Genomic DNA, 15507 nt, shown 5'->3' with positions numbered 1-15507 from the left:
CCACGCTCCCAAGTGGCGCACTCTCCAGTGCGCCACTGGGCCGGCCCTGTTCCACCATTTTCTGCCACATGAGACCCCTAGGTGAATGTTGCCACCACCAAGACCCTCACCAGATGTATTCCCTAGACTTCAGACTTCCCAGCCTCAGAAACTGTAAGCAATAAATTTTGTTTTCTTAAAAATTACCCAGTTCCGGGCCAGCCCGGTGGCGCACTCAGTGCGCCGCTTGGGAGTGCGGAGGTGCTCCCGCCAAGGGTTCGGATCCCATGTGGAGACCGGTTCCCGCTCACTGGCTGAGCGCGGTACGGGTGCAACACCGAGGGTTGCGATCCCGTTACCGGTCAGTAAAAAAGACAAAAAGGGGAAAAAAAAAAAAAATTACCCAGTTCCAAATATTTTGTTATAAGCAACACAAATGGACTAATACAGACACCAACTAACCACCAGATGAAACCACACAGGAATTATACATCCAAAGCACCCCCCGCCCTACAAAAAAAGTTACATGGAGTTTGGTGGCAGCTCAAGGCCTCTCACTGTAGAGTGATCACTATTGTTATGAATCAAGTATCTTCTCCAACATCTAGTAAAATCACTAGCTACTCAAATGCTGAGTGTGAGCACAGTTCCAAATTAACAGTCAACTCTCTATGATCCCTGATAATAAAACGAGTACTATATAATATTTCACATACTGTATGTAATTGATTAGTAAATAATCAGGCAAGGTAGCTAACTAATGTTTTAATGCAAAGACCTGAACCCAGATTGAGGAGGTCTTAACACCACCACATTCTGTGCATCCAGGGGTAGATATGAACCTCTGCAGAGCAAATCTGATAGAACTGTATCTGTTTCCTATCAACACTCTGAAGATAGCACTTTCACACCCAGCACCTGAGTGAAAGGCTGTATCGAATTTGTATTCATGTTAAGTAAGACCATCCTCTTTAGCACAGAACAGCTTCATTAGGATTAGTTCTTACTAGGTAATGGCTTCCTGTTTCATAATAGTTGTTTAGTCTTACAATTTTCCCCTTTGAGATTTGTTGTTGTTAATTTAAATTTTGAAACAGTAGTGATTTTTTATTTTTCAAGCGCAACTATTTGCTAAAAAAAAAAAAAAAAAATACAAATGCCAATGTTGAACATATGTCATTACACATTTGTCAAAACCCACAGAATGTACAACACCAAGAGTGCACACTAATATAAGCTATGGACTTTGGGTAATAAGCAGGTGTCAATGAGGTTCATTGATTTTAACTGTGGTGTGGATGCAGACAGTGGGGGAGGCTGTTCATATGTAGCAACTCTGTACTTTCTGCTCAATTTTGCTGTGAATCTAAAACTGCTCTAAATAAAGTCTATCTAAAATAAATAAATGGAAAAACAACAACAACAAATGCCCTCTTGGAATCATTTTTCCAAAAATTGTTTGTGTCATCTTGCCTGAAGGAAAAGAATACATACTGAATCATTTCTAAAAGTCTATTTCTTTAAACCAAAATTATGGGATATTTGACTTTCTTTTAACAGGTCTTAGCAATGGCTCAGGAACAGGGGACAACTATTTTGAACAGAATAACTTAGGAGTTACTTCTTAGCATAATGATTCAGGATGGCTTTCACAAAAATAATGTTTCTTTACAGCAGGGACTCAGGAGTCCTTTGAAGAATAGTTCTTACTCTGTTTGTTAAAACTGATTTGACCATGGCTTTGGGGCTTCAAGTAAATAGTTACTACATTAGATAAGACATGCTGCTATGAAAGGACTTCAGGGTCACACTACTTACGCTGTGGCTGTGGATAAGGTGGTACCTGGGTGTGCACATGACCTGGAGATGTGGAAAGCTGAGTGGCAGCATTTGGATTAACATTTCCATGCATTATGAAACCTGGAGGTGGAGGATTTTCTCCCTAGGAAATGAGGATATGGTAAAAAGGAGGATTACTTTTGGAACCAAGACCCTCACCATATGGATTTATAATCTCTGAAATGGAATCCTATGTTTTCTAAGAAAAAAACTTTATTGCATAAGAAACACTGTATTTTGCACATTCTATCTTCCTTAGAACACCACATTTTCTGAGCAACACATTCTGAATGATTTAAAGGTCACATAGGTCCAAAGTAATAATAGCAATGAATAGGAAAAGATGTCAACAGCCTCATAAAATAGTGTCAATGAAATTTATAAGTCACCAGGATTTTCCATTTCTACTAATTTTCATCCACTACTCCACACTCTGGAAATATAAGTATAAATGCCATAAAGGGAACTTTTGTTTCTCTTCCATTTCTGCAATGCTAAAAAAAGGGGAGAAAAAGGAAAGAAAAAATCTTCAGTAAAGTCAGATTTGAAAACACTGTTAGAATCTTAATTGCTATTTTTCTAGCTCAAGTCAATTTAAAACTACAAAAGAAGGACAGGAGGGATAAGGAAATAAATTAACTGTGCTAAAATCTGCTTCTTGCATCCTAAAAGCATTAAAATACGATGAGCAGGCAGATGGATTGGGGGGAGGAAGAACTTGAGGAAGGGAGGTAGATAATATATAAATAATGTATATATATTTAGGTGAGCAGAATCCTGCTCAAAGAGGAATAATGAAGGATATACCTGTGTATCAGAGGGAGAGGCTGCAGGTGGATGGCTGGGAAGGGCAGTAGGAGTTTTGTTACTCCAGGTAGTGACAGTAGGGGCAATTCTAACCTGAATTGAACAAAGAAATACCAATCACAGAGAATAAAAAATGAAAATGTTAAAAGAAGAAAAATAACCCAAGAGGTATTAACAGCCAGATGCAAAGCAAAAAGTAAGAGCAGCAAGATAACATACAGTAGTCAGGCAATTGCTTTCAAGGTAGCTAAGATTCCAAAAGAAAAACACAGTCACAATAAAATAGGGGAGAGAGGCAAGAGACAAATCAATATGAAAACCTAAATCAAAGCACAAGTACAATGCCATTCAAGCATCAAGAGTACAGAGGAAAATGAGGTCCTGTAAAATCAGAAGAAAACACTCCAGGAGAAGAAAAGTAATTAAAAAAGTGATTTTTGAAGCATTAATTATATTCATGCTACTATTAATCCGTAAATATATTGCTATAAGCTTGCTTTTCTGGATTTCATTAGGGCCACAGAAAGTCATATTAGTCCCATATGAGGCTTGAAAAATCACACAATCAGAGAATATTAAAGCTGAATATTAAAGATCAACCAGTCTAATCTCCACCTTTTACCAATGAGAAAAACAAGGTCAGGAGATGTGAAGGGGCTTGCCAAAGTCTATACAACTTGCTGGGGATTCGAGGTCTCCTGAATACCAGACCAGTGTTTTCTACACTATACCATATTGCTTACCCTGAAGTCCAGTGGTTTTCAATCTTTTTAAGCCATCATCTTTTCATCAAATAAATCTTTGTAGGAACTCCAATATATATATAAAATAAAATAAAATAAAAGCAAAGTTGTGACAGTTGAAGTGGGAGTGGAACTCCCACTAATCTGGCCTCTCCTTCAACACTGCTTTAAAACCGCAAGCCACTGTCCTCATCCACTTAGCATATGATAAGGTTTCATCAAGAAAATCACTGCTTTATTTATGATTCAATTTGTTTTTCTTTTTTTAAAACATGAGATTGACAAGTCAAGTAAAACAAAAAATTTTCAATATTTTTATCTTTTCCCAGAAAGACAGATAAAACTAAGGACATAAAGATAAACCCAAACTATTCTCTTCTTATATTATAGAGCTTGCCTTGTTTCATTACCTTGAGAGACAGCCTGGTCTAACACCAAGTGATTGAGAGTTTTAATCCTAACTTGGCCACAGCATGCAATGCTGAGACATCTAAGCTCTGTCTTAAAATCTGGTGAGTCACTTGACATCCCTGCCTCTCAGTTTTCCTATCCACCATCTTATCTACCCCACCTATGTCACAGACTTTCTAAGTCTAGTACAATCTCCATGAGGGTGGGGAATTTAGTCTATGTTTTTCACCAATACACTTTCAACAGCTAGACAGGTACTCACAGTAGAGTCTTACCAAACATTTGTCAAATGAATGAAAATAATCAAAACTGTCACAGACTTTCTAAGTCTAGTACAATCTCCATGAGGGTGGGGAATTTAGTCTATGTTTTCACCAATACACTTTCAACAGCTAGACAGGTACTCACAGTAGAGTCTTACCAAACATTTGTCAAATGAATGAAAATAATCAAAACAGAGTATTCTAGATGGTTAACAGTTATACTTAAATGTAATCTATTCCAATTAAGTACCACTCAAAAGTACAGCAGGGCTGGCCAGTTAGCTCAGTTGGTTAGAGTGCAGCCATATAACAGCAAGGTCACAGGTTCGGATCCCTGTACTAGCAGCCAGCCACCAAAAAAAAAAAAAAAGTACAACAGAAAAAAGAGCATGAATTGATTTTTTTTTCCAGTTTGTCATGATTTTATATTTACTTTTGCTATAACAAAATGTAAAAAGACCCTGTCAATCCTACCAGCAATTTGTTCTATTTTAAAATAGGCAGAGTGCCTGTTAACTCTGCTATCAATCAAGACCATTTATTACTCACAAAAAAAATATTTTTAAGGACATGAATGTCACCTGCTGGTCTGAAAATATAAAAGTTTTTACATGAAACACTAAAAGACAACAATAGGCCACATTTTATGCCACTAAACATTTGGCAATTTAAATACCATAAATAAATAAATAAAACTAAATAAAAATTATTAATCCTTTTCACATTCCTCATGACCTTCAACTACATAAACCTTCAGTCATTCACTTTTCTCTAATATTCAAGTTGTCCAAAAATATGTATTCTGGATATTCTTTATTGTGCAGATACAGAAAACACAGTAAAACTATACTAACAATTTAGAAAAGAATACTCAAGAAAGACCATTTCTAAAAATATTTTATAAAATTAACCAAATCACTAACAAGATTGTTCCTGCTACTTTACTTATGGCTTGTTAGATGAATCAAATAAAAGTTTAAATAACAGATGTACACGTGTAAGGGAAGTTTGAGTGATAGAGAAATAAAAACAAATCTCCTTAGAGAGGTTAAAACTAATTCATATCTAAAATATAATCTTTTTGATGAGATTAAAAGGATGATTTCAAAAAGTAGATAAGTACCACTTTCAAGAATCTAGAAAGTATAATGATTAAAACAATGTGTTGTCTAGTTTTACTATATCAGAGAAAGTCTCTTGCCCAACAAACTAAAACCATCAGTTTGAACCATCTGGACCATATCACTCACATGAGGATAATATTGAGTCTGAACTCTTGGCATCTGTGGGTGGCCAGCAATTGGTCCAGGCCTGCCCTTGGGCAGCTGCTGCCTCTCAGAAGGAATTTTAGGTGACTCCTGCCCTGGTACAGGCTCTCCTTGTGCTCTACAAAGTCTGTCACGAAGCTGCACAATATTTGGCTATAAGAAGCAATAGAAGAAAAAAAAGCAGACTGTTAAGAGTTTACCCAACTTTATGACAGCATGTTGATTTTCTTAAAGTAATATGCTCATTCAAGAGATTCCTTTTTGTTCACATGCTGTGTATTATACAATACACCCTGCCACTTGAGGATTCAACATCATGATTTCTAATACTCAAGGCTGGCACCAAAGGTCCATGACACACAGTGCAACATGTAATTCAACTGAGGCAGGGATTTGAATTATGCCCACCTTATGGTTAGTATGCAAGATCAATGTCACTTATCACCACTGCTCTTTTTGTATTTTCTTGTGGTTAAGTAATGCTCACAAACTACAAAAATACTTTATAAGGCCCCCAAAACTACTAGTGATGGAAAAAAATGATGATCTAAGAAGAAAATGGAAATTAATTTAAAAAGCAAGAGACTTTTGAAATAAATTAAAAGAACAAGATGTCAAATTCAGATGTGTAGCTCTTACAGGTCTACAATTATATAGATTTACAAAAGTATGAGTTGACCATGATATATTCATGGTTTTAACAAATAACAAAAAAGCAATGCATTAAAATGTTTCGGCAAAAATTTAATATCTTTACAAATTACATTTTTATAAATTCGTTATAGATTTATAGGGGTCATTTAAACTTTGTAGGTATATACTTTATTGCCTTTTTGTGGGGAGAATCATACACTACAATGATATCACAAAGTCTCAGGACATATTCCCCAGAAAATGCAGGGTCTACTGAGATAAACAGGAGAAAGTAACATCAAAATTATGCTTTTTCGTATAAAGAATATTCTTTAAAATACAAAGAAAAGCATCTAGAATAATGTATAGAAAATATGTTATTATAAAAGGTACTGAAAATAAAGAGTTTAATCCTAAGGCTAGATGAGCTAAAGGTCTCAGATTAACTTAGTCTTAAGGTAAAGGGTCTTATAACTCAATATAACAATGAGACCTTATTAAGTAAAAAGTCTTATAGGCCAAAATCACCATAAAGAAAAAGACTGTTTCTATTCTACCTAATATTCTCATTAACAATTTAGAAAGATACGAGATGGATCCTACAGCTAAGTGTATACAAAACCAACTAGAGTCACACCTCTATAGCCCTGGAGAATATATGTATTTTTACTGAATAAAATTTATTGGTGATTCCCTAGAACAAACAAAAAACTGAAAATGACTGATTAAAATAATCCACCAAAAACAGAATATGTTAATAATAAAAAGTATAGAGACAAGAAAATATCTGCAAGGCTCAAAATCAAGCTCTATCAGATACAAAATGCAGATATAAATATCCTACTTCTGGAAAGATTCCCTCAAACTCTACCCCTACTTCCATCCATGCTCCATGGATGGGTTTAGTCCCCTTCTTTTGTGTTCCCATAGCACCTTTATCACAGTATCTGTCGCACTTTCGGAATCCCATGTTTATTTGTCTATAGCTGTCTTGAGTTTGAAACCTTCCTGAGGGCAAGGATCTTGGCAATCTTGCTCATGATTCTATACTCTGTCACTTGTTGAACTGAATTTAATTGAAACAAGTATCATGAAAAAGCCCGAGTTTTATTGTACACCAAATAAGGACAATGAATGAGAAATGTAATGGAGTTCTCCCTGCTCTGAATCCTTAAAAAATATACTCAGACTAAAATGGCATATAGAATGAACTTCTTTGCTACTATGTGGGGTGACATATGTGGGAATCTGAAAATTTTAACAACTCCACTTGTTCAATTAAGCATTAATATTTATAGCTTTTCAACATAAAAGATTCCTACAAAGAACCTTATACAAAGAACCATCATTTGGCTTTGGAAATAAAAAGTTGGTTTTTCCCATTTATTTCTCTAAAATACTATGTCTCTCGGAACAAAGGGATCTATTACACTATAAGAGCATCCTATTTCTCTGACATAGCTTGGGTACACCTAAAATGATCCTTGAATTATCAGTAACATTTACCTACAGTTAGGAGACAGAAATTCAACTGCTCGAAAACATTCCACCTAGCAGTATGTTTAGTTCTAATACCAAGTGCTATCTACTGGCCTCACCTTACATACTGAAAAAAAGAAGAAAAATGGTCACTTCTAATTACCTGGTTGGTGTTGTCAGGAAGAAAAGCCAAGGCTGCAGCAATATTGCCCTGGGCTGCCAACAAATTGGCATACTGACTCATCTTCTCAGCCAAAAGGACCCCTACAGTATTAGTATCCATGGCTTGGGTGAGTTGTACAGCTTTTCGCAGAATGACAACTTTCTCAATCAGATCCTAGATGAAAAAAAGAAGGGACAGTGAGATAGGAACAGAGATACCAAGACCATGTGTCTGAGAGGAAGCAGGAAAAGATAACAAGTTACTAAGATTTCCAAAACCTACTAAAAATACAGTACCTATTATCATCCCATTTAGAAAACTATAGAATGGCTGACCACCATTTATGTTACTGAAAAGAAGTAAGGAGGAAAAAGCTCTGTTACTCATGGATAGGGCACAGGTTACTACCTTCTCCTAAGCATCCTTAAACTTCCAGATACTTGTCTAGTGAGCTAAAATAAGCAAATATCCAAAGTCAAAGTGATAAGCAGATGTCTGAAGGCAGAAACGATGTTCTAACAGGTATAGGAGGAATTATGAATGGAACCATCATACCATCTATCCCATGAAAATATTACTACTATAAGGTGCCCACAAATATCCAAAGTCAAAGTGATAAGCAGATGTCTGAAGGCAGAAACGATGTTCTAACAGGTAAAGGAGGAATTATGAATGGAACCATCATACCATCTATCCCATGAAAATATTACTACTATAAGGTGCCCATAGACAAAGGCATGTGACCCCTAAATGGGCTTACTGTTTTAACTCAAAGTTTCTCACATTGCTCTTCAATACCAATTCTTTCCACAATGGAGAGCTATGCTTCAGGTAGAAAGCATAAGGATCTCCTACCTATCTGCCCTTCATAAATACACAAATCTAGAAGTGTGAAACAAGTGTTTTTCTCTCAGAAGCACTTAGAAGAAAAATACTGATTTCCTATCTGATTTTTAGTTTCAATAGGGTAATCTTTAAAGCAATGACCATACTGAGAAAAATCTCTTTCCAGAGAGAAAAAAAATATTATACTGAAATATTTTAAGACTCTGATGATTAAATGCTTAGGAAAAAATCTACATATATTACTCAGTGCCTGAGAACAGTCTCTACATTTTTTACTTCTCTTGCTCGTGTACTGGTGCTACATGGGATTCCATTTACCTCTTAGTTTCATTTTCCCTTAACCATGAAGATTCTCTTTTTTTTTTTTTGTCTTTTTTTCGTGTCCGGCAACGGATCGCAACCCTCAGTGTCGCGCCCGTACCGGACCGGGACCGGCAACAGGATCGCAACCCTCGGTGTTGCTCCCACACCTCGCTCAGCCAGTGAGCGGGAACCGGTCTGTATGTGGGATCTGAACCCTTGGCGGAAGCACCACCGCGCTCCCAAGGGGCGCACTGTAGCAGTGCGCCACCGGGCCGGCCCCGACCATGAAGATTCTCTATTGGTACTTGGGATGCCTCATATTCCTTAACCTATATTGCTTCTTTCCTAGCTCAAGGCAAACAGGGTTACTGAAGGCAGGGAGAAGCCCACAAAAAAAAAAAAAAAAAAAAAAAGAGGTAAAGCTTAGGTCTGTACTCAGTGCTCTTGCTACCTATTTCCCCCAATAAACTGCCAAATCACAACCTTGAACTTACAAACAGCTGCAACCTCATTTTACTATCCCACCATCTCAAACTTTGCTTCTCCAAAGATAGCAATATATGCACATAATTATTCAGCAAAAGAACTTCTAAAATGTAAATAAGTGGGACAAAAGCAACAAACACTACAACAAATGAATTTCTAGAATATAACTTGATCATAAGGAGGGTGAAAGACAACACTCAAAACTAAGCACCTTTTGGGCCGGCCCGGTGGCGCACTGCTACAGTGCGCTGCTTGGGAAGCGCGGCGGCGCTCCCGCCGAGGGTTTGGATCCCACGTGCAGACCGGCGGCTCACTGGCTGAGCGAGGAGCGGGGGCAACACCGAGGGTTGCGATCCCGTTGCGATCCCGTTGCCGGTCCCGGTCCGGTACGGGCGCAACACTGAGGGTCGCGATCCGTTGCCGGTCACGAAAAAAGACAAAAAGACAAAAAAAAAAAAAAAAAAACTAAGCACCTTTTGTCTCAGATACTAACCTGGAGAGACAAAGGGTTGCTTCCATCTTGAGCTTTAGTCCAGCATGCAACTAGTTTCTCTACATTCCCTGCACAAATATAGCAGAGACATGCCTGAGTCTGCAGGAGGGTATCTCCTTCATTTTCAAGCCTGGTTCCCAAAAGATCTATAAATCAAGACAAAAACGTTAACAAGATTATACCAAAGGCAATCTGTATATTAGGTTGTGAGCAGCTCAGTAATATTTTCAGAGGTATGGATTAAACTTCACAACAAATAAGGAGCAGGGAGAAACACAATCACTCTAAATGCTCAGTAAATACTTGTTAAATGAATGGAAGTGAGTGACAAATTATCTATAATAAACAATTTCACAATATTCTATATCTAGTTGTAGAACTGATTTCCATTAATTATATTAGAAAAAAATAATAAATGGGAACAGAATTTGAACAGAAAAACCCTAAAGGCACATTTGGAAGAGACTTATCAATGATAGCTAGGTCTACTATAAGTTATTTATGAAATACCCTAAATATCTTATAATTTTTATATTTTATTAACACTTTTTCAAGGTAGCAAATGGTTGTTCGTTCTTATTCTAGCAGCTTTAGCTTGTTTTCTTGCAAATAATATTCATTTCATAGCCATCAGTTTAGTCATTGTCTATAATAGTAATTTCTACTAAAATGTTATAACAATCATTTTATCATAGCTAACATTTACTAAATGAGAGCTGTTTATGTACCATTTTATAGATGAATAAACTGAGGTAGTAAGTGAGAGAGGCAAGATTTCGACTCTGGTTTGTCTGAAACCAAAATCACTAAACTGTATTTTCAAAATAATGAGTAGGTATGGAGAAGAATGTCATTAATAATTCTGAGAAAAGCATACAAATGACAACATCTTTTTCTCATTTGTGATAGATTTACAAAAATTTCTAATAAAATCTGTCATTAATTTTATTTATAATATATTATGCCATATATATAATGTAGTTAAATATAAAGCTCATTTCTTACCACAAAGGGCTGAAAATTCATCTGTTTTAGCATAAGTCAATACTGCAGCTAAAGCCTCTCTCCAATTTTTAAGATCACAAGACTCAACAATCTCTTTCCAGTTCTTCATCACCACTGCAGTGATGAGCTTGGGAAAGGAAAACAAAGGGAGAATTAAAAGTCTTTAGCATATTAATAAAATTAATTCTGGCTAATCAATCATATCCTTCAAAACTGCTACTCACAGGACTTCATGCCAAGTAAAGCAGCAACAAACTGAAGTACATTCTTGAACCAAATGACAAAATAGATGCTGTTATTTTTAATTTTAAAAAAAAAATCACACCAACATATTTTATAAAATGCTGAGAAGTATAGGATGCTATCAGTATAGTGACCTGGTCTGATGGATCAAGACAAACTGCCTGAACACATAGACTTCTAAGATGTGATCTGAAGGACAAACAGGAATTAACTTCATCAAGAAGGAAAAAGCATTCCAAGGCCAAGGAAATACTAGATGCAAAGTCCCAGGGAGAAAGGAATGTGGAGTGAGGAACTGAAAGGCAGCCAGTGTGGCTAAAAGATAACAGCGGAGAGTGGGACTGAATACTGGTACAACTTTTATGGAAAGCAAGTTCCATAAAAATTACTTTTTTATGATGCGGACAATAACATCCAGCAGGAGGCTTAAAAATGATCAAACCCTCTGTGCCAGAAATTCCTCTCCTAGGATCGTAGCCTTATTAAATAATCTGTACAAATCTTTAGGTATAACAAAGATGTTTATCACTGTATAAACAAGGGTATTTATATTAGGAAAATACTGGAAACTACCTAAACATTCAAAAATAAGAGAAATAATACATCCTTACTAAATTATAGAATAGTTAAAAATTTTTATAAGAATCTTTAATAATGTGGCAAAATGCTTACATGACAATATCTATAAACAAAACCACACCCACATATATATATATATATATATACAAAAAAAAAAGTTAAAAATCAAAACCAACAGGTACTTACCCCCACTGATAGAGATATTAAATGTTCCTCCAGGTGAAGGTAGAAAATCAGATTCTTGTTTTTCCTTTTTAATGTGCTAAAGAGATAGAAAAGCAGCAGTTTAGCCAGAATGAAACTGTGGAATGGTTTACTGGCAAAACAAAATTTATATATGATTATTCACCTACTGACAAGATGACATTCCAAGTTACTACAGAAAAGTTCTCAGATCCAAGTTTATACTAAGACCAAAGATTTCCCTCAGTATTAACTGTCCTTATGCAATCATAAATAAAATCCAAGGTCATCAGGAATAATGTTAAATAAACTTAAGTGTGCATATTCACTACTAGTATCTCAGAAGTTATTATTGAAGCTGAGAATCTTTGTCTGCTTAGATACCTCAACTATGAGTGGCTTGAAACATGTAAACTATATGTTTTTAATTATACTATATTTAGATTTTAAAATAATCCTACTTCTACAAATCTAGTAATTACTGTCCACTAGATTTGACTCTAAGGTCTTTTTGTGTCAACTGAGTCTTGGAAAAAATCATAAAAAAATTACTTGGTGTTTTCAATGTAAAAGCAATATAAACAGATTATTTATGAATATAATCAAATTCAATTATACATTTCGTGTTCTCTCAAATTAGTCAAATCTGGAACACAGGTCAATCTGGTAAAAATATATACCGTTCTGTTACAAATTTCTGAGACTACCTGCTAGTAGTCTGATTAAAAATAAATTCAGTATTTTCTTTCTTTAGAAGAAAAGAAATATAATGGAGGAATTTTGCTGGCAAATAAGTTTAAGTGTTTTCTCTTCCTTGCATAAAAATTTTAAAAACAAAAAATACATCAAAGATATTAAAATAAATTTTTAAAGAAAACACAGCTCTCTTACATAAGATAAAATATCAATCTTCTGTGCTTGTGTTACCTACATATCTGAATACAAGCACCTAGTATTCAAGGTTGAGGCATTTTGGAATTGGGTAATTTTAGAGCAGAGTAAGTACAGCATAGCATTATCTGTAAATAAAGCTTAATTAATTAACGTTGACTATTACAGGAGAATAATTATAATGCTAATTCCCTTTCCCCAACTAAAGTGAAGCATTTTGGAATTTAAAACCCCCCAAAATTGACAATTTAAGTTATTCATATTAAGGAGAAATTAATCTCATTATATTCACTAACAAACTTACAAAAAAATTCTTTATTAACTCACTATTTTCCAAATTTGCTTTCTAAAAATAATTAATGAACCTTTATTTGTGGACTTCTGAAATACACATAAGGTAAAAAAATGTACAATTTATTATGTATTGAGCACCTTCAATGTATAAGCTATGATGTTTGATAAATAAAAAGTATCATCAAGATAAAGGGGAAATTTTTACCTCCTCAAACACAACTTCTTCAACTATTCAAAGTACACACTGATGACTACTGTTTTTCTTAAATACACATTACTCTTACCTAAGTATTCCCAAATGGTCTTCTATTTGATAACACATAGTTAATCTAGCTGTGTATAAATGAAAGTACAACATTTCTTTATGTATCCTACAATTCTATGTAGGTATTCCCAAAATTAGTTCAAATTTTTAGTGAGACTTTATTCATACCCTTTATTCCCTTGTTAAATAAATGCTAGGTGATCCACTTCTGAGGAAAATGCTTTTTATAAACTTAGTAAAATTTTATAGGAAACATTCCATAGTCAGAATATCCCCATATGACAAAGAACAATGAAAAAGTCAAAGATGAGAAGCAAGAACTTGCCGATTAATTTTCCAAGAAGAAATAAAATTAGTAAGCCAAAAAAAAAAAAAAGTAATTTACAGAATTATTTATCAGTTGTTTAAAAAAAATCCAGAAAATTAGAAGGAAAAAGGTCTCTGTGTTCAAGGACTCTTTAATTAGTTGCAAAAATTATCAACTATAACTAAGAACAACTTTATAGTAAATCATGACAATCAGTTTGGCATAGTATTCTTCAATTCAAAAGCCTACAACAGTGATAGTAGGCCCTAACTGTGCGCCAAGAAAAAACGTTAACTTTACATGCCATGCAGATTTCTGAATAAAATCTTTTTTCAATTTGACATCCTGATAGCCATCTGACCAAATTAAGTCAATCTCACATCAACTTTTACTTTTAAACCATATAATCCAGAAGGTAGGTCAGAGAACTAATGAGTTCAGAGATGATACTTCTGTCAGTCTAGGTAAATAGACTCCTACCCTAAACATCTCTATGAAAATATACTCCAACTTTATTTTGCAATAAGTAGTCAAGAAATTTTTCCATATTTCAATGTGAGATACACAAATATCACATATCTGTTCAATATAACATGAAAAAAAAATAAGTACCTCTCCCAAGAGCTGCTCTTCAGCAGCAGGGCTCTCCTCCCCATCACTCTGTGCTACTTGTTCAGAGTCTTTAAGAGCCTTTGGTACACAAAACAATTATAGAGGACGTTGAAGAATATAGCATTAAAAGGTTATTAGTGAACAAGGAAGACAGAAGACTCAATCAACAACACTCAGAGCTAGTTTAATCATAAGAAGCAACACTGAGTAAATTTATTTGAGAAACACCGTTAGATGAAAAGCAAAGAGCAATTACTGCTAACACCTTCCTTCCCTTTCTTTCCTACCAAATATCCCCCAGCAAAAAAGATCTTTACCTTAAGTATGTGAGGGGTCATTAATTCAGTTTTTCCTTTTACAAAATTCAAATATGCCAAGAGAAAAGAATGCTCTACCAGCTAACCTTATGCTATTTTAAGATGAGAATTATTAACATATCTAGAATTAGCATGTGTTTTTATACTGTGAAGCATAAAACAAATTTCTTAAATTACATTTCTCTCTTCGCTACGATCTAACCAAAATTTTAGAAGGTAGCTATTTTTAAAGGTCTTCTTACCACATCAGCTCCATCCACTTCATTCAAGGCCAAAGCAATCTGAAACAAAAACAACAACTCACTTACTGAACGGAATTCTATTTCGGGGCATAGAGCAAATGTTTACCTCTTCCTCTATTCTCAGCAAAAATCTAGCAAAAGTTCATTATCAGGGATAGTATAGTTAAAAGAAAAAAGCTGTGCAGAATGGTTCTAGTTTCATTTATATGGAGTTTTATTGTTCAGATGTCATCCTGCTGTGCTATTCAATCACAAAACGAACCTCAAAACAAAGTTTCTTTCCTACTTTAACTAAAATAACTATAATTAATTTTTAAAAATATTTCTTCAAGTACTCGCTACGGAAAGAACTGCTATTAGAAGTATTTTGACAGTCAGATTCTATTTCCTCATTTTTTGCCATCAGGCAAGCAGTAAAACTTTCATATTAATCTCCTGCAAACCTAAAAAAGTTAAAGCATCAAGAAGTTTAGACTAACAATAAAGTTAAATATAAAAACTCTAAAGCAGTGAGCAAAGACACAGCCACTAAGCAGTGGGGCTGTGATGTGAATCCAGGTCTGACATCAAAAGAACACTAATCTTTAATGTGTGCCTAGAGTGTGCAGTATCCAACCTGTACCACGTGTGCAACAACCTTGCAACACTATCAAAAACTTGAGTCATTTCCAAAGAATGACAATGTGCTAATACAAATTATACAGTCAGAGAATCTAAAAATATCACCTTCAAGATTTCCAAAGTCAAGGTGTTTTTACTACTACTGATGTTGATGTCAACACCGTGGAATAAGGGCTGGCCACATGCTCACTAGGTTAGAGCATGGTGCTGACAACACAAGGACAAGGGTTTGGAT

The 15507-nt window shown here is 35.1% G+C and overlaps 1 protein-coding gene across 1 annotated transcript in view; it reads right to left on the bottom strand.

Annotated features, from left to right (window-relative positions):
- SEC31A (SEC31 homolog A (S. cerevisiae)) overlaps nt 1–15507 on the bottom strand; it is an 85122-nt gene that overhangs the window by 23058 nt on the left and 46557 nt on the right. The window contains exons 15-23 of the mRNA XM_008581443.1: nt 14652–14690; nt 14093–14170; nt 11727–11802; nt 11215–11276; nt 10719–10845; nt 9714–9859; nt 7586–7759; nt 5293–5463; nt 1798–1921 (exon numbers count right to left, since the gene is read on the bottom strand). Coding sequence (XP_008579665.1) covers nt 1798–1921; nt 5293–5463; nt 7586–7759; nt 9714–9859; nt 10719–10845; nt 11215–11276; nt 11727–11802; nt 14093–14170; nt 14652–14690 — 997 coding nt within the window. The remainder of the gene's footprint in view (nt 1–1797; nt 1922–5292; nt 5464–7585; nt 7760–9713; nt 9860–10718; nt 10846–11214; nt 11277–11726; nt 11803–14092; nt 14171–14651; nt 14691–15507) is intronic.

This window comes from Galeopterus variegatus, unplaced genomic scaffold, assembly GCF_000696425.1.
Source record: "Galeopterus variegatus unplaced genomic scaffold, G_variegatus-3.0.2 Scaffold2357, whole genome shotgun sequence".
Classification (NCBI taxonomy): Eukaryota; Metazoa; Chordata; class Mammalia; order Dermoptera; family Cynocephalidae; genus Galeopterus; species Galeopterus variegatus.
The sequence above is the reverse complement of the archived record's forward strand: the minus strand, read 5'-3'. Positions and strand labels throughout refer to the sequence as shown.